This window comes from Pseudorasbora parva, chromosome 8, assembly GCF_024679245.1.
Source record: "Pseudorasbora parva isolate DD20220531a chromosome 8, ASM2467924v1, whole genome shotgun sequence".
Taxonomy (NCBI): Eukaryota; Metazoa; Chordata; class Actinopteri; order Cypriniformes; family Gobionidae; genus Pseudorasbora; species Pseudorasbora parva.
The window spans coordinates 34744796-34765069 of NC_090179.1; the positions used below are offsets into that span (position 1 = coordinate 34744796).

Below are 20274 nucleotides of genomic sequence, written 5' to 3' on the forward strand. Positions count from 1 at the left end.
GGACGTGCTGACACGTGCTGTGGCCAAACTCAGTATCGACTGGCCACAGGAAGAGGTGGAAGTCCAGCCTGTGAGCAGGTTGGATGGACGCTTCTTCAAAAAGCGTGCTCAGCCGCCACGCAGGGGCTTGCCGTTTTTCCCGGATTTGCATAATGAGTTGGGCAAATCATGGGGAAAACCATACTCGTCGCGCCTATCGACACCCCCAGTTCTCGACTTCGGGTGTGTCGTGGGGGCGGCTGAGGCTGGTTATGGGACGCTGCCTCGCGTCGAGGAGGCACTAGCGAGCTATCTGTCTCCCGAGGCAGCAGCGTCCCTGAAAGCCCCTGTCCTGCCCACCAAGCCATGCAGGGACACGTCGTCCCTGGTGGGCAGGGCTTATCGAGCGGCCGGTAGAGCTGGTAGTTGCCTGCACACCATGGCGGTACTGCAGGCATACCAAGCTGAGCTCCTCAAAGAGCTCGATGAGGGAGAGGGTCCGTCTCCGGACGATATTACAGAGCTGCGGAAAGCTACCGACTTGTCTCTCCGCGTCACCAAAGAGACGGCCCGTGCTATCGGCCGCTCTATGGCATGGTGTGCGTGGAGAGGCACCTTTGGTTAAACCTGTCGGGGATGAAGGAGAAGGAGAAATCCTTCCTTCTGGATTCCCCGATAGCTCCTGTGGGTCTCTTCGGCGACGCAGTCAATAGCGTTGTCGAGAGATTCCAGGAGGTGAGGAAACAGTCGGCGGCTTTCCGGCAGTATCTCCCTCGCCGCCAGGGGCCTCCTGTAGCCAGCAGGGAGGTCTCTGGTGGCCAGTCCCGGCCCTCCACCAGCGCCCACAGACAGGCGCAAAAGGAGAGCGTCGCTTCCCGCGCCCCTCCCGAGGGAGCCTGGCAAAGGAGGTGACGTTCTCGCCAGAAGTCTTCTAAGCCGAAGGGCGACTTGAGGGAAGTCCTTCAGGCGAAGAAGGCTTCTGGCAAGCGGTCCTAGCTGCGTACGTGCGCCGTCCCAGCCGCCTCGAAATCGACCTGACGCGGGGCAGCGAATGCGTGCGCACACCGAAAATCCTCCCCGACTAAGCTCTGTCGGGTGGCCGCTTCAGGGGGTCGGGCAGGGGGTTCGGTGGGTACCAGAGACCAGCCCCGAGAGGCTGGTTCCCCTAGTAGAATATATCGGCGCATGGATGTGCCTCCCGAATATTTCTGCTTGGGTCCTGAGTACAGTGGGAAGGGGGTACAGATTGCAGTTCAGAGTTCCACCACCGAAGTTCAGCGGGGTGGTCTGGACTGTGGTCCCCCCGGCCCAGAGGCAGGTTATGGAACAAGAAGTACAGTCTCTGCTGGTCAAGGGGGCTATAGAAAAGATCCCTCCGCCAGACAGCTTCACACCAGGATGGGCGTGTCTCGGTGTGGCATAGTGGGTATTGACGTTCCCAGAGTGTCGTCACACGACGACGCAGTGTTGAGTTCCCTCGATATAGGGAACGTCTCGGGTTACTATTGTAACCCTTGTTCCCTGAGAGGGAACGAGACACTGCGTCTCGTCGCCACACCTACACGTAGAGCGCTCGCTTCATCGCAAAGGCTGTCTGTTGTTTGGGGCGGCGCCTTCTTATAGCTTCCGCGTACGCCGTCGCCGGTTACGTCACGACGTTGCACCAATCGGATTGGTGGCTGATTTCATTCATACTTCAGAGCCGTCACGCTGGGGGCGTTCCCAGAGTGTCGTCACTCCACGACGCAGTGTCTCGTTCCCTCTCAGGGAACAAGGGTTACAATAGTAACCCGAGACGTTTTTTTACAAATCGGTTTCAAGCTATACATTAATTTTTAGTTGACCATTTGGATTTCAAGTGGTTTAAGTGACTTTCTCACACTATGTAAAAGCATAATCGCTGTTATAGGAAACATGCTGAAAGACGCAGCAGAAACAGCGTTGTGTTGTTGCAAAGTGCCGCTTGAGCAGAAAATTACAATATAACAGGGAGATGTTTCCAAACCGGCAGAAACGACAGCATGGAATAAAGCTGCTCATACCAGCCTCCTACGGTTCTTCCGTTGTCTCAGAAGACGCAATAGTTCAACGTGTGGCAGCTTTACATATGTTATGTTGTCAACATCTGTATTGCAAACCCCTCTATGTCATGGCTCTTGCTGCTGTTTTTGGCTTATGCCCACCAAGAACGTCATTGCCATAGAAACCAGTGATATTCTGGAAAATGAAAGAGCTGCATGGACACACAAACTGGATCTGAACAATTGCAATACACAGTGTGGACATCAATCATTTTAAATCTGATTCCAATCGGATATGTAAATTTACCCATTGAAATAGTAAGAGAGATATGCTAGCAATTCATGCTACTGATGCTAATTCAAATTAAGCTTCTCTTATGTGCTTAACAATGGACTGTTAATAGGCTGATGCATATGAATAATAATTAAATTAACATATGTACTAGCAGACAGCAAGGCTGTTTAGTAGGATTTAGTACAGAGCCAATGATGTGACCTCTAGTGAATTAGCTTAGAACCCTGATGGTGTTTTTCTGAGAGGAACAAAATAATTTCTTTAAATAATGTCTCCTGGAGGGATGCAGATATTGCCTAATATAGATTTTCACAGTGAAATACTCATCGGCTTTGGAGTTTAATCCGTGACTGCGCGGGTCTGGAAACACTGCCCTGGAAATTGGCCATATGGCTTGACAAAGTGAGGTTTCCCCTGGGTGATTGCATGGCGTAGGAGCGTGAGGATGTTTTGCTGAAACACCTTTGAGTAGGTTGTGACATTACATGTCTCCAGATTCTGTGCTGAAAAATACAAATGGAGTGAGATTTCCAGACGCACTAAGACAGGGATGCATAAGGTTGACCATATTCAGCCACTCAGTAGCTAATGGACAATTTATGTCAGCTAGACTAAAAAAAAATTTTGTCGGAAGAAAGAATTGACTTTTAAGACTAAAATGTCTATGACTGAGTTAAGGGAAATTGGATGTAATGAATGTAGCACCGCTGTTCATGGTGGTTGTACCAAATGCAAGATATTACACAACAGCAGAGCAGCCTTTACTGTACGAAGACGGTATAATATATATATATATATATATATATATATATATATATATATATATATATATATATATATATATATATATATATATATATATATATATATATATATATATATATATATGATATATGTGAGTGTGTGTGTGTGTGTGTGTGTGTGTGTGTGTGTGTGTGTGTGTGTGTGTGTGTGTGTGTGTGTGTGTGTGTGTAAACAAATCGGCTCATTCTCCTCTGACCTCTAGCATTAACAAGGCATTTTCACCCACAGGACTGCCGCATACTGGATTTTTTTTTTCCCTTTTCACACAATTCTTTGTAAACCCTAGAAATGGTTGTGCGTGAAAATCCCAGTAACTGAGCAGATTGTGAAATACTCAAACCGGCCCGTCTGGCACCAACAACCACGCCACGCTCAAAATTGAGTTCAGGAGATTGTCTTGACCAGGACCACACCCCTAAATGCATTGAAGCAACTGCCATGTGATTGGTTGTAATTGCATTAATGAGAAATTGAACAGGTGTTCCTAATAATCCTATAGGTGAGTGTATATATATATAGGGGGCTATACTTACATACCCTAAAAGTTACCTCAGTTTTTGGAAACGAAACTTGAGGTTATTAGCTTACTTACTCTTAAATATATCCAGGTGTGTCACATAACCTACTTATATACTGGAATACCTTCCTGAAGATTATTAATTTTTGTGAGTATTTGGCATTAAATCAATTTAATCTTGTCTTCAGTTTGAGACAGTGAGACTTCAAGGTGACAGTGACACTAATATTTGATTGTGTTTAGTACTTGCTCTGCTGTAAATCGCTGAGCTATTTCAAGTTTTGCTGATGATTATTCCTATTCTTTTGTTTTCTGCCAGCAGTAACTATAAGTGAACCCTGAGTCACATGACCATGAATTATTATTACTTCCTTGAAGTGACCACTGGATGTTCGCTCCCTAACGGAGTAGTGAAAGGGCCATTCATGAAGGGCGTCCCCTTCCCGTAGTGCCCTTCAGTGGTGCAAAAACAATATATATTATATCTATTTTTTTTTTAAATCACAAAAAATAAATAATATTATTTAATTGAACTATATTTCATTTATATAAAGCTGTAATCCAGTTTTCATGAGGATACAGACGTTGTGGTGCATGTGCAGTGTGTGGTATTTGTGAAAGTGAATCTTTCTCACCTGCCGTCTCACATAACTTCCAATTGAATACTCAAGATGGATGAATGACCAGATAAAAGTAAGATATGTCCGATAACACTGAAAAAGAGTTAATAAAAGCAACCTAATATAGCCTAGGCTACTACGCAACCCATTCTCACTCCCAAGGCGTCAAAATCCGAAGCATGGTCAAGTGCCTTCCGCATCACAACGAAGACGCTAAAGGTGCCCCAAGGCGTCATTTTTCGACGCGCTGGGTGCTCCATTCATTTCAATGAGAAACCTTTGCCGTCATTTTGGAGCAACTAACCCGACTCCTACTCTAAACCTACTCATATCTAAACAATATAAAACACATAACGGGTAAATAAATGTACAGTCACAAGTATTTATTGCAAAAACTGACCAAAACAGTATAAAAGTATTAACTCATGTTACTTTCGTAACTCATGTTACTTTTCTGACGTAACGGGCGGCAATATTTGAAATTTGATGTGTTCATGATCTTCGGCGGATGGAGATGATGATCACTTTTGGAGATTTTCTTCATACAAATCAATCGTTTGACCTCGGAAAACTTGGATTATTTAACTTTTTTGAATAACTCGTGGATGCAGTCATATGTTATATCCTGTGTTTTATATCATGTTCACACAAATGGGTAGGTTTAGGGATGAGGTGGGGTTGGATTACATGTTAAAACTTGTCTAAATAGCGTAAATAAAATCAATGTAAATGAAATTATGCTTTCTGATTAAATTGAGAATCACACTCCAACATGTCATAATGGCAAAATCATAAACCAATAAAATTTCACCATGACGATAACATGCATCTGTGTATGACGCCAAAGGTTTCTCATTGCAATGAATGGAGCACCCAGCGCGTCGAAAAATAGCGCCTAGGGTACCTTTTGCGTCTTTGAGACGCGGAAGGTACTTGACCATGCTTCGGATTTTGACGCCTTGGGAGTGAGAATGGTTTGCACTCAGAGCCGGATAGCCTAGTCTTTGGTTACAAATTGGTTGTGTTGTATATTAAATAGTCTATCAGACTATTTTTTTGATATTCATTATTTATACTTCATTACACGGCTCTAAACAAATCATAAACATGCGGCTTAAATTATTATAGTATAAATGGTTAACAAGGGTTTATATAAACCTGAAAAACTCAATCATATGTCTAGCTACATTCCTGATAAGTACAAAATGCCAAAATTATAAAGGAACTCTAATTCACTGTCTATGGGAATGTTCTGATGTACAAAAGTTCTGGATGGATGTCATAAACTGTTTGTCAGAAGAACGGTTCAGTCTTAAAATACCACATTGTGCCAAACTTTGTGTACTGGGAATTTTTTCTGCCGCATCTTCCACCACGTCCTCGGGCCGTGTCTCCGGGCCTGGCTCGGCCTCTGGCTCTGCTGACTGGAGCAGGATCACAGCTGTTGGACGGCTGCCCGACAGAAACTTCTGTAAAACCCCCCGCTGTCTCTTCTTTTGTTCCTCTTCATTTTTCCTTTTTACGTTTTGCCGCACCCGAAAGCATCTTGAATGTTAGCCTACTCAAAACACACCTGCCTGCTAGCTTTGTTGTCCCGCTCTGACCGCCGCTGATGTCTCCTCGGACTTAACTGGCTGGCGTGAATGTCACGTAATGTAACAGTCTATGGTTAAGATAAACATTGTCACTATTTTTAGTTAATTAATAAATATTGAAATAAATTGTAGATAGGACATTTGTACATTTTTTTTTATTTTTTATTATTATTATAATTTAATTTTTTTGTCCCTCTGTCTGGGCCCCATCCAGCCAATCGGGCCCTAGGCACGTGCCTAGTTTGCCTTTGCGTTAATCCGGATCTGGTTGTACTACACCACCATCTGTATCTTTGTGTTGTATTTATTTGTCCTCCTATCATTTGTTTATTAGTTTTTATTTGATTACCATTTACTTGATTAATTGTTTATTTGAGAACTTTTTACTTAGGCTATTTTAGGCAATTGCTTATTGCTGTGATTTACTTTTCCCAGTCATGTACCCTAAGTGATCATGTTATTAAAGCTACAGTACATAGTACACCAGACTAGTCTTTTTAGTAAGATACCAAAATGAACAAGATTTGTGCATTTTGTTTGTTCCATTGTCATGTTTGACTTATTGTGCATCTAACATAGTACATACTATGGTAAATGTGGTATCCTAATTTATTTAGCAAATTTCTGGAAATTACCACCACAAAATCAGTCATTTTGATTGCAAAAATCACAAAAAAATATTACGAAATCCTGGAGGGACTGACTATAGAGGCGAGGTAGAGTTAATAGTTTTATCAAGAGTTTGAGGAGCTAATGGAGTTATACGGTTTATTCACAAGCACTTTATTATACTTTTAATTGGTTAAATATTTGCAAATCTACAGACAGATGTAAAGGGGGGCCAATGGTATTATTGTCATTTCTGACATTTCTGACTCAACAAATTGTGTCCCAAACGGAGTTGCTACGATCTTGGGCTGCGTCTGAAATCGCATACTGTCTTGAGTAGGCAGACCTACTTATTTTGAGTAAGTACTTCTGAAAAAGTTCTGAAAAAATGTGGGTAGTATGAATCTAATCCACACGTACTACATTCTCCATGCTGCTTCATTATCACTTGACCAGTATTACCTGTGTCAGTTGTGTCACTTCTCCTGTCATGGGATAGAAGAGTGTCCATCATATGCACACTAGAATCTCGCCGGAAATAGCAGTGGGTCATCCGTGTACTTTTTGCCTACTCGTTTATGACTACTGGGAATTCAGTCATACTTCTTGTGTCTGCTGTTATTTTTCATGCTGTTTTTCACCTACTATGTAGTAGGGAAGTGTGCAGTTTTGGATGTAGCCATGGTAGCAAGCTGGTCACGTATACCTCCAGTGGTGTCATGCCAAAAACTCATTGTGCTGAATGCTAACAGACAGCTTTCCTCACACCTCTTTGGTGTTCATTTATATGGGTGTTTACTTCATCAGCATGACAAAACAGAATCCTGTTTGATTTTAACAGCTTTGACAAAGTTAGCACAGAAAATAATTTTGCATGTGTAGTGATAATTGCGTTTTCTGTAACTTTATTGTTTATGAAGGGAAGAGAAATGAACAGTTAGGAGTGTAAATCGATTTACAAGAAAATTCCTGAAAGGAATGCAACACTTTTAAATGAGACCATTAGAATTGATCTAGTCTTTTATTTTATAAAAAAAATCACACACCATAAAAATTACATGTACAAAACTATAAGATCTTAAATTGATTTATGTACAGTTACAAAAGAAAATGGCAAAATAAAAAGTGACCAAACAACTCAATTTTAACAGGTATACTTGTGCTCCCATTTGGGACTGCTGCCGCCGTCTGTTTGTTGCTTTGAGTCCTTTGAGTTTCAATTCTCACTGGGCGGGAGGGTCATGACTGACACTGTAAAGCCAGATGAGATGGAGGAGGAGGAGGAGGAGGAGGGCAGATTGATGAAAGTGCAGGAAGCACAGACATGCTGTTTACTTTGTCCCATCTGAGTTTCCTCTCACTGGTGTAGTTTGCATGATTGAATGGGAGGAGGAGGATGAATATCTACAGGAAATAAGAGAGAGAAACAAAATCAGAGCCCTTGGCAGAAGGTGTGAAGCATCTGCAGAGATAAGAAAAGACTGTAGCCCTTGCCTAGTCATCGTGAAGCTGCTCGCAGGTTAGCTAACATACAATTTAGGAGAATGATCCAGTTTGATACAATTTAAGTTATTTCGACAGCATTTGTGGCACAATGATTACCAGAGTGAATTTATGTGTATGGTAAAATCTATCTATCTATCTATCTATCTATCTATCTATCTATCTATCTATCTATCTATCTATCTATCTATCTATCTATCTATCTATCTATCTATCTATCTATCTATCTATCTATCTATCTATCTGTCTGTCTGTCTGTCTGTCTGTCTGTCTGTCTGTCTGTCTGTCTGTCTGTCTGTCTGTCTGTCTGTCTGTCTGTCTGTCTGTCTGTCTGTCTGTCTGTCTGTCTGTCTGTCTGTCTGTCTGTCTGTCTGTGTCTATCTGTCATTTATTTGATCAATAATACAGTAAAAAACAAAATATTATTACAATTTAAAATAACTGTTTTTCATTTCAATACATCATAACTCCAGTCTTCAGTGAAACATTATCCTTCAAAAATCTTTTCAATTTGCTGATTTGGTGCACAAGAAACATTGCTCATTATCAATGTTAAAAACAGTTGTGCCGCTAAATATGTTTATGGAAACATGATTCATGAGGTTTTGAAGAGAATGTTCAAAAGAACACTGTTTGTTTGAAATAGAGATATTCTGAAACATTATAAAGGTCTATAAGTAATAAAACATCAATATGTTAAAACATATGTTGAATATTCCTGTAATAAATATTCCTGACTTTGTTTAAAGAGGTTATGAATAGATAAATAACATTTTCCTTGAGCTATTGACATATAAGTGGTCATTATTATATATAAAAAAGAGCTTTAGAACTGAAAATGTACGTGTTAGTCAACAAAACAGCTTTTATTTTTTACTTATTGCCCAGAGAACAACTAGTGGAATGTGGCTATAGGTGAAATAACGCCTCTGCCAAAGAAAATCAACACCTACTTCATCATCACAGCTTTGGCCCCGCCTACTGGCGTGTTAGTAAGATGACGAGGAGAGAAGAGTGATAGCATCAAATAGCATTATTTCCAAATGATCCTAATGCTTGGAATGTGGTTATTTATTTTCAACAATGTGAATGTTTCAGTTAAGCATTATTTATTTGTTTTCTGTACATTTCACTGTGGATTCTTTGATAAATCAGTTGCAATTTTGGCACAGGCTTTGCAAACAGATTGTTACGATATTGACTCGACAGTGATGACAAAACGTGTGTAACTATTTTTATCCTAATGCCTGATCTGGGATCAGTGATTTATAATGATTCATGTACGGTCAGATGTCCTTTTTCTGTGTCAGTAAATCAACCCAGTGACTAAATGGTCAACTTTACATTGTTTCCCTTATGTTCATGAACCTTTAATGTTTATTCTATAAATCCATGGTGGATTACTGTAAACGTCACCTTTACTTGAACCCTTTTTGAGCATAGACGTAAAAAATGCACTATACAAAAATAAATGGTTGCAATTAATGCAGAACTAAAGTTGGTTTGTGTTTTTTTATTTTTTTAAGAAACTCAAATTAAACAAAAAAGGTATAACAATAGTTATAGAAGCATAGGTTTACAGTAAATCAAAAGTGCTGAACTAAAATCTTTTTATAATAAAAAATATAAAGATGGGAAAAGATGGGATATGGAGAAAAAAGCAAACGCCATATGTCTAAGTTGTGTTCCAAATTTTTTTAAGTTTTTTTAATATCAAATTTCATTTTATTTTTGTTTAGGTGCTAAACCAAAAATAGCCACCATGTGACGGCCATATTCAATTGAATTTTATTGTATGCATTCTCCTGTAATAAATTCATACAGTTCAGTCACAATATAACTTCTATAACAAAACAGTTACTATACACGGAACCTTGAGTCTCAGACCTTTCCAATGATGTATGTTTTGTCAAGATTAAAACAATTTTGATTATATAATGGTTCAAATAATTTTTGTAATGTGAAACACGACAACGCCTCTAAAAGGAACTAAAGTACTGTTTTCATGGTAATGCAGTGTCCGATTTCACAACGGTTTACACAAGAAGCATCTTTTTAAGCTTTCAAATGTTATGTAATTTATGATGATTACTAAAATATGTAATAGGAAAACAAGGCGATATAAAAGAGGGCCAAGCATCCCGCTATGACCAAAATTATGCCACAGATGCTGTCGACAGAGCTTAACTTGCACCAAAGCTGGAGTATTCCTTCATAGCCTGAAGTCTTCAAAGACCAGAGGGAGCGGGTGAAATTGGCTTTCATAAATGGTGATTGTGACATATATCATTACATTGATCTTGTATGCATAAAGGAACAAAAGGAATAAACAGCAGAGTGCTGGCATCCCCTCAAATCTACAATGGTGGTCTCTGCTTTGGTCTTCTGGACCCTTTGGATGGGAGAACAGCTGATATAAATGTTAATTTGTTGGCAGGCGCAGCAAACGGTGCCGCCAAACTCTGGAAAGCATGAGAGACCATGAAAGCAGCCGGGATTAGACAGTATCCCTGCCAGAGACTCGACCCCATGCCTTTTCTGCTTCGGTCAAACACATTTGCCGAGACCACCTTCAACAGCTGGGCAAGGACCTCCATCCATGTTTCAGCAAACACCACAATCAATCTCATATCAAAACCTAAATGAACGTCCATCAATATTGATCGAAGTGTGTCACAACTGGTTTATTTTTAGCGTGGTCCTGACAAAAGAAAATTCACCGGCATGAATTTGGCCTCTAGAGCGGCCATATGTTCCAGCCAAGCTCTGAGACAGATACTGGATGTTTCACGCTGCATGTGGCCTCCGAGATGGATCTGTCTGGAGCCTCGCAGCTCTAAATGACAGTGCATACATGATAGTAGACCGAACAACACACAACCAAAATCATCCAAACACGGCTAAGATCAACAGCTCCAGGCATTTGCATATTAAGTGAAGTTTCGGTTCCTGCTTGTTTTTAATCTCAGCCGTTTTCTACTCTCACCTACCCGAAAAGCCAAGCGGTTCCGGTGTTTAATCTTGTTAGGTGAAAAATGGATGTTTTCAGTTTGGAGTGTGACGATGTAAACAGACTACTTAAGATATATGAGAGTTTATACAAAGAGAAAAGACATGCCTGTTGTTCTGGCGAGGGGACCATTTCGGGTAAATAAAGAAGATAAATAAACTTCAAACTACAATCCTATTGTGTCATGAAAGCTTGATCACTCAGCTATACAAATGCTTGTTCTGAAATGTATTTATAATAGCGGCTGGCTAGGACAAAAACTCGAATTAACATGGAAAAGATACCGTTTATCACGTCGAGGCGTGTGTATACAGTGAATACAGAAGCCATGGAAGCTAGATATTTGAAAAATATGGATATTTTCTTGCATAAACCCATCGATTCACTTCAGAAGTCCTTTATGGATGCACTTTTTTGGGCTTCAAATTTTGGCCTCCCATTCACTGCCTTTATAAAGCTTGGAAGAGCAAGGACATTTTAAATATAACTCCGGTGGTATTCATCTAAAAGAAGAATGTCATACACAATGTTGGGCAGTAGCGTCGCTGTTTTCTCAATCAAATAGCTTTTCATTAGCGAAGCTCTTTTGTTGATCAAGTAGTGCGGTAGCTACTTCGAGGCTGTTTTTTGCCATGGTACTGTTTGAAGCAGCCTTAATTATTTTGCTACTGTACTGTGAGTTGTAAATTAACTTACATTGTGTCCTGCAAAAGTGCCCAAGTCTATTAAACACAGGTGTGTATGCATATCATACACATACAGATGAACCTACACACACACACACTACAAACCAGAAGGTTGGTGGTTCAATCCCCGGTTCCACCTGACCAAGTGTCGAAGTGTCCATGAGCAAGACACCTAACCCCAGCTGCTCCCGATGAGCTGGATGGCGCCTTACATGGCTGACATCGCCGTCGGTGTATGAATGGGTGAATGTGAGGCAAAAATGTAAAGCGCTTTGGATAAAAGCGCTATATAAATGCAGTCCATTTACACACTCTCAACACCTGGTTTTATAAGTATTATGGTTCACATGTTTTTGTTGCCAAATTGACTTTGGGCAGTTTTTGACTAACTGAAAAATGATGCATATCCATATGCTTGACTTGTATTGATCACTCAGATAGCTTTGATTGGAATGAAGTTAAAATTATAGCTTAGATGTAGTAAACTGCTTTTGCCAAGTTGCTGTAGCTTAGCTTGCTACATTTCCCAGGGGCGTAGCTTCAGTGTAGTGAAGCTTAATTTAACGTAGAGTAACTGTAGCTTATCTTAGCTCACTACATTTTTCAAGTAGCTTGGCCAACGCATATACACCTAGGATGGATTGATGGTGAGTAAATCATGGGGTCTTTTTCCTTTCATCGCTTTAGATCATAAGTAACTGTAGTTATACAATGTTACAAACGTTTTCTATTTTAAATAATTGAGTTTTTTCATCAAAGAATCAAAACATTCAGTTTCCACAAAAAACATTACCTTTTTTTTAACATTGATAACAATAAGAAATGTGTATTGAGCAGCAAAACAACATATTTAAATGATTTCTGTAGGATAATATGACACTGACGACTGGAGTAATGAAGTAATAGAAGATAGATTTAGAAGTGATAATTTCACAATATTACTGTTTCTGGTCCAACTTTATGTTAGGTGGCCTGAACTACTATGTACTTACATCAAAATATAAGTGCAATGCACTTATTGTGTTCATGCTGAATTGCAAAAACACTTTTGCTGATATTGAGGTGGGATACGGGTAAAGTTAGGGACAGGTGTGGTGGGATGGGTGAGATTAAGGGAAGAGTCAGCAGTGTAATTATACTTGTAACTACATAAATTAATTACAGATGTATTTACATGCAGATATATTTTTTAACAAGTACAATGTACACAATATGTGCACTGTGTCAAATGATTAGTGTAAATGTTATTATATAGGTAGTTAGGGCCACCTAATATAAAGTGGGTCCCTGTTTGTATTGATCAAGTAAATGCAGCTTTGTGAACATGAGACTTAACAAAAACATAAATAAAAAAAACGGACATAAAACTTGAATGGTTGTTTTTTATATGCGCACAAAACAAAGTGAATTTAAAACGATGTATCAATTTTTTTGTACTTTTTTTTCTTTTCTTTTTTGTCTTTTTTAAATCAGCCAATCGAGAGGGCTTATGCAAGACTATTCCACACATAAATAAAATTGATGAAGAACTATACTAAACCCTTAGATGAAAACTTGAGCGTAAACACATCTATTCTTCTTCATCAGAAACCGAGGACGGCATTCAGCACTCATAGAATCGTATTACTTGGTTTGCCTGCCATTATAGCTTTCATTATGAGTTATATCGCCACACCTTGTTTCTCGTCAGCACTATTGATTCTGCAATTAAATCCAGCCTGACCATTAGATATCAAATAAAGGAGTCTTTCAATGGATTTTGTGCAAACCCAGGGGCAAACGGTGAATGACAGCCGGGTATAAATTGCAGAAGCTCTTTAATAAAACAGCAGTCTGTCATGCAAATGACACACAGGGGAATGTTGGCCACGTCACTTTCCAAAAGAGAGAGATAAGTAAGCTTCATTTCAACTCTAAACGCTGTAGTGCTAACCTATTTAATTGACGTATATACACAGATGCATAGAAATTTCATCTGGTTCTACGTACACTGCCTGTATTTTTTATTTGATCCTTTTTTTTTTTTTTACAGAGAAAACTGATAAGTTTGGATAACTGTAAGATACCTTATTAAATATGGCAGACGATTTTTAAACATTGCATTATATGTAATTTTACTGACCATCTGTCCTATGTAAGGTGTAAATGTTTTTCTTTTTGGAAGTAAAAACTTTGAATTACTGTATAATTTATGATGAAAAACGGTTAAATAACATTCTCAGAAGCACCTTCATGATGCACCATGATACGCATTTTATATATATATAAAAATGTAAAATGTTAAAAATGTGACAATAGTATCTGCATAGCATCGACTCACAAGTAGACTAGCCGAATACGAGTGTCTGTGTATATTAAATACTATTTAAATATTACTCTTCCATGTTTTGCGTCTCTGTGTGAATGACGGGCGCGCGTGCATATCATGAACACAGAGACTCAAAAGTCACGGCAACCCGTCAAAATAAAAGTTCGATTTAAACTTGAATACATTGACAGAATATATTAGGTTTATAGTTGTCATTGTTGCCAATTTTACCACATTTGTGTATTGTACCATTTGTCAAGCAATAAAAATGATTGTTTTAACAGTCTAAACATGCATTCTTCATTTGTTCTTTCATGATTGTCTAGTTTTACAGTAGGCTAATGTACAGGAGATTTTTTTAAGAACAACCCAGCAAGAATAACCCATAATAGCAAATCCATTAATGGTAAAAAAAAAAAAAGACTACATTTTGGGTTTTCTCAATAGCCCAGCCTGCTGGGTTAAAATGCCACTGGGCTAATTTAACCCAGCATGTGTTCTGTCCAATATTTACCCAGCGCTGGATTGCCAATTGGGTTGTTTTTAACCCAGCCATTTTTTGAGTGTAGGAGAACTCTTAGTTGTAAGATAAAATGTTTAGTGAATACGGCCCCAGATCACTCTGTCTGGGTTTATTCTGCGATAACTGGCTGGGTGTACGTTATCCCTTACTTATCAGTATACTATATGTTTAGATAAAACAAAACAAAAACAAAACAAAACAAAAACTAAATATTGCACACAAAAAAATAATAAAATATATATTTTTGTATTTCTTAAAATCAGAAGCCATGAAATTTAGGCATTAAATCCTGTTGTGATATTCTAAAATAATTGTACAACCTAAATCCATGTGTGACCACCTCCGAACGAAATGAGACGTATTTGGAGACCTAAATGTGGGCGGCCATTTAAATCCATCTGGTGAATCTAAGCAGTGAGTAAATTCGCATTTTCTCTGACCCTGTGAGGGGAGGATTCGGGCTCATGGAAAAGGGCAAATCCGTGAGTTATTATAGGTTTCATTCCTAATTTCAATTAGCCAGAAACGCACGCTGAAGAGTCTCCAAGAAACAAAAAGTTTGCAACAAAACCAGCACTGAAGCGCTCATTTCGAGGAGCGTGGCTGTACTGCGTGATTAACAATGTTGTGGTAATTACTAATTGCGGAGTACTTATCTCAAAGAGGTGGAAGGTGGAACAAAGAATTAAGGTATCAACAAACATCCCTTCTGGGTGAGCAGACAAAGGCCAGATAACATCGCCGTGGACTCATTCAACAGTGTGTTTACAGGAGACAACAACAAACTGTGAGAACAGCTAATTAAAACAGCATAAAATAGGCTTCTTTTTTTTTACAATACCAATTTTGGATTGGATTGGAATTGTAAAATTAAAGGACATTTCAAGGTCTTTTCCATGAGCCAACTGGTCTAACACAGAGGTAAGATTGCACTTACAATCCTGGTATAATTAATAATTACGCATCAATATTTAAAGCTGCTCTTGTTCGTGTAATTTCTGTTTTAATGGCATGATTTAAATGGCAAATAAGTAATCAAAACGGACAACCCGCATAAGCGTCTGTGGTAACAAAATGTGTTCAGTGAGCTTATCGCTGTGTCATCGGCATGGAGAAGTGATTAGTCATGTAATGATTTTTTAATTGGCGAAGAAATGAGGCTTGACAAGTCAAAATGAAATGCTAAGTGTGGCGAAGGGTTGCCAGCAGCTAAAATACTGTGCAATTGCAGTTCAGTTGGACTATTTTTAACAAAACTAACAACTTGGAAGCGCCACTGAGAAATACTATGAAATAACAGGTTTGGAAAACTCTTAGAAAATATATATTTTTCAGCATCATGAAGCTTCAGTGTCACACACTCGCGTAGCTACGGGTGGACCAGATTGACAGCTTGCCCACCCTGTCAGATCCAGGGAAATATATATATGTTTTTAAATAACACTATTTTTTAACGTATAATAATTCTTTATTGATTATTTTAAATTTGATTTATTGTATCATGCATTAGAAGTATATTATAATATTGATACAAATATGCTAATTCGTCCCTTCGATTACGACACGCCAGTAGGAATGTTATGGTTTTCTTCGCGGCAATATCTGGATTCGATTTCAACTAGCAGCACCTCTTTTTGTTTTTAAAACATGGCTAAACTGCCATTTATGACACATTTAAGAAGGAAACACGTCTTGACAAAAATTGAGAGGACAACGCCATAACACTTTTGTGGTTTGAACAGAATATGAATACAGAATATGATGATATTATCAATATCTTCAGCCAACTCCTATTTGTTTTATATCATCATCAGCTATACACGGTTTGCTCTATGGGTAGGTTTCTAGTCTGGCCCACCGTGGCATGGCATTGGCATGTAATATTTGTGAGCAGGTTTCCTTAAATGTACATAAGCCACATTTGGCAATGGCAGGTTGTTATACAGGACTCAGATATTGTGATTTATTTTCATAGTTATAAGGACAGTATAGGAATAAATATCTAACGTTATCTCCTACTTTGTTTGTTTTTGTTTTCAAATTTTGTCACGTTGCAGCCGATCACACGGAGCTTAGTGTTACAGTATTTTGTTTCTGCGACACTGTAGTAGCACCTCCTAGCGAAATTTTAAAAAAATTATGCGTGCCGCGTTCAAATAGGCTTTCACAAACACAGCTCGTACTACGGGAGCTTTAGAAGAGATCAACATGTAGAATAGACTATATTAAAAGTTGATAGACAATAAAAGGTCCAACATATGAGGAATATTCTACTTTTTGCTGTGTTGCTATATGCTTCAATAGGATTTTTTTGGACCCCCCACCCCCATTATTCCGGCGGCCCACCCACACTATTGCCCACACCCATCATTCATTTTCTGCCTACGCCACTGGTGTCACATGATCATTCAGAAATCCTTCTAACATGTTGTTTTGAAGCTTGGGAAACATTTCTTATTGTTATCAGTGATTTTTTGGTTTGTTTTGTTTTTTTTGTGGAAATCGTGAACTTTTTCTTTAGGATCTGTTGAATAAAACAGCATTTATTGGAAATCGAATGTTTTGTAACAATATGTCTTTACTGTCAATTGTGATCAATTTAGCACATTGAAGAAAAGTAATAATTTCATACAAAATAACAACAACAAAAATGTACTTACCCCAAACATTTAGTGTATCATTTATGCCACAGTTAGAAATGATTGCTCATTATTCTCTCAGCTATTGTTGTTGATGTGTTAGTCCATGGCCTGCTTACAAAATTTAAGATGGTATCACAGAGGCAAACTCCTGACAGCTAGGTTTGATTCACAGCTTTAGGCACTGGAACAGGGAAATAAACATCTCAATCCATCTTAACTTTGCATTTCGAACTTTTAACTGCTCTCGTTTCTCAAAGTCATTGAAAGCAGAAGCTTTGATTTTGGGATCAATAGCCATGTGAAGCACCAATCGTTGCCATGTCAATTTTTCTTAGTCAGCTCCTTCACCTGGCAGACTTTTGAACAGTCCCACTGATTGCGAATGACATCGGCATCAAACACCTTTCTGGGGTCACAGACAGCCAGGCCATGTGTGTCCTCAAATTCAATCAATATTTCATCAAGCGAGTTGCAACTTAATTGATGGCTAAAGTTTTTGAGCGCTGTATATTCTCTGTTTTATACATTATATATATATATATATATATATATCTCCCCCACAGACACTTTTTTTTTTTTCAGCACATGGCAGACAGGGTTGCCAAGTTTTTATAACAAAAAAACGGCAACTACTAGCCCTAAACAATAGTTTCTCGGGGGGTTCTCCAAAAAAAAGGGTGTTTGGAGGGTAAAATTTGTTATTTTGACAAGGTTGCCTGCTAAAATTTGCACTCATGGGTCTATATATCACATAATAGTCGCTTCAGTTCAACCCGCGGATATAGAAAACAACCCGCAGAAAAAACCTGCGGACTTGGCAACACAGTGCAATTAAGCTCTGCTGACATTTGACAATGCGTCTCTTCGTTGCTCTGATTGGTTGTAGGTCTGTCCAATTGATGTCTTTCCTGGTTCGGATGAAACACGCCCCATAATCACAGCCCAATGGAGTAGTTTCAGACTCATATTCTGACTAGAATTGAGTATGACCATGTCAGGCTACTAGATTCAGGTAATTCAGGAACACTCTTTCTGCATCAACTGCTATTCTGATGGATTGTCCAGTGTCTGTATGTAACATTCCCTTGTGCATTGGGTTTGCGTGCAGCATCCTACTTATTCCCTTTGACATGCTCTGTCAAACCTCTGTTTTGACGTCACAAAGCATGAATAGTGGGGGAATTTTTAGCAACAGTTAAAAAAAAAAAATACCAGCATGATCAAATTATTTATGAGGCTGTTGCATGCGCTGTTTCTGAACTTGAATATGATCTTCATATCCACTGTGCATCAACTATAGTGTTTAGTTACCTTGTAGTGTAAATTGGCTCCATTATAACCTCTGCTTAAAGTCTAGCCTTGAATATGGGGAACTTACATACTTGGCATTTACTATGGCCTTATGTTGGCATTTGTTTGCAGTCTGAGGTGATACTTGGAGATGAAAGTTACTGATTATGCAACACAAACAAGTTAATTATATTTCCACATGAGTGATCATGAGTTTTGGTAGAGCATCTGATACATTAAGCTGAGGTGCAAGACATTAGCTGATAACCTCAGGACAGACACAGCAATGTCAACACAAGAGCAGAGAGCTTCCTAATCGCTGACTCTGATTGCCTTTGAGTGAGTGAACATTATCTTATGTTATCATATAATAAAAAACAAATATGTGTGTTTTTGTATATATATATATATATATATATATATATATATATATATATATATATATATATATATATATATATATATATATATATATATATATATATATATATATATATATATATATATATATATATATATATATATATATATATATATAATTAAAGGGGGGTGAAATGCTGTTTCATGCATACTGAGATTTTTACACTTTTAAAGACTTGGATTCCCATGCTAAACATGGACAAATTTAAAATATTTTTTTTAAAAGGGCTGACATTTGGTGGAGTATTTCTTTGCCAAAAATACTCCTTCCGGTTTTTCGTAAGTGTCGGGAAGTTTTTTCCCGTGCGGGATCTTCTCCCGGAAGGGGGCGCGCGCAACTAGAGTGAGAAAGAAAACGCTTTAGGGACTAGAGCGAGAGAACAAACGCTTTAGGGAAGTGAAGGAAATGCACACCCATTAACGTGCTTTGCTCGGCTTTAGGGAGGCCAGCTGGCGGCTGCGCTACAGTCACAGGCCTTCACAAAATCAACAATGTCACCAAAGAAGTGTGTTTTTGGTTGTCAAGTCAAGACAACCCTTTACAGCTTCCCAGAGAACCCAGTGTTAATGGGACAGTGGATGGAGTTTGTTTTTCCGGAGCAGAAACGCAAGTGTTTTTGTTTGTTCCCTGCATTTCGGCGATGATGGTTTATAAACAAAGTATAGTTCAACTCCCGGTTGGAGTTTGTCTAATGCTGAAAGATGGAGCGGTTCCAGCGATTTAAGGTTAACAGTTGTATGTTGGAAGCAGACGGTGAGTAAAACTGCTTCAAATGTCTTTGTGTTGTTAGCTATCGACTCGTTCATTCAAATGCGTTATACCATTCCATTGTTTTTCTATGTAAACGCACTAGTCTAGTTTCTTTTATAAATATAATAAAACTAAAGACTTATCAAACGTTTTAGGGAAGCAGATATGAAGGATGCAATACTATATGAAGATATGAAGGAAGCAATATGGATATGAAGGATACAATACTACTCTATAGCAACATGTCCTCCAATCAATACACCTATATAGGTCGTTTGTCACTTCCTTGAAATACGACCCATATGAGCGTTTACTAAAGATGCACCCCAATCGACAATATTTTAATTAATTAAGTACGATGCACAGGAGTGTTTTCTAAAGTTTACCTCCTATTGACAGCAGGACACTTTCATTGTAAAGCATTTTTCCCGTTTATCTGCTTAATATTTCAGGTTTTGCATAGCTCAGTTGGTAAAGCATTGTACTAGAACAACAACAACGTGATCATATGATCGCTAGTTCGATCCCAGGGAACACATGTGCTCATAAAAAGTGTGTATGCACTACGTATAAATCACTGGGTAGGTTTAGGGATGGGGTGGGTGTAGTTGTAAATTAAAAACAATATTTTTGCTAAATGGAAATAGGACAAATGGTGGTAAAAAGTCCACACATTGCATTAAAATGAACACGCATTTTGA

The 20274-nt window shown here is 38.7% G+C and overlaps 1 protein-coding gene across 4 annotated transcripts in view; it reads right to left on the bottom strand.

Moving 5' to 3' along the window:
• Positions 1 to 7442: 7442 nt before the first annotated feature.
• The window catches only part of zgc:172282 (leucine-rich repeat and fibronectin type III domain-containing protein 1-like protein), a 164788-nt gene continuing 151956 nt past the window's right edge, over positions 7443 to 20274 (bottom strand). For all 4 annotated transcript variants that reach the window (XM_067451012.1, XM_067451011.1, XM_067451009.1 and 1 more), the window contains one exon: positions 7443 to 7844. In XM_067451012.1, coding sequence (XP_067307113.1) covers positions 7798 to 7844 — 47 coding nt within the window. In that variant the 3' untranslated portion in view covers positions 7443 to 7797. The remainder of the gene's footprint in view (positions 7845 to 20274) is intronic.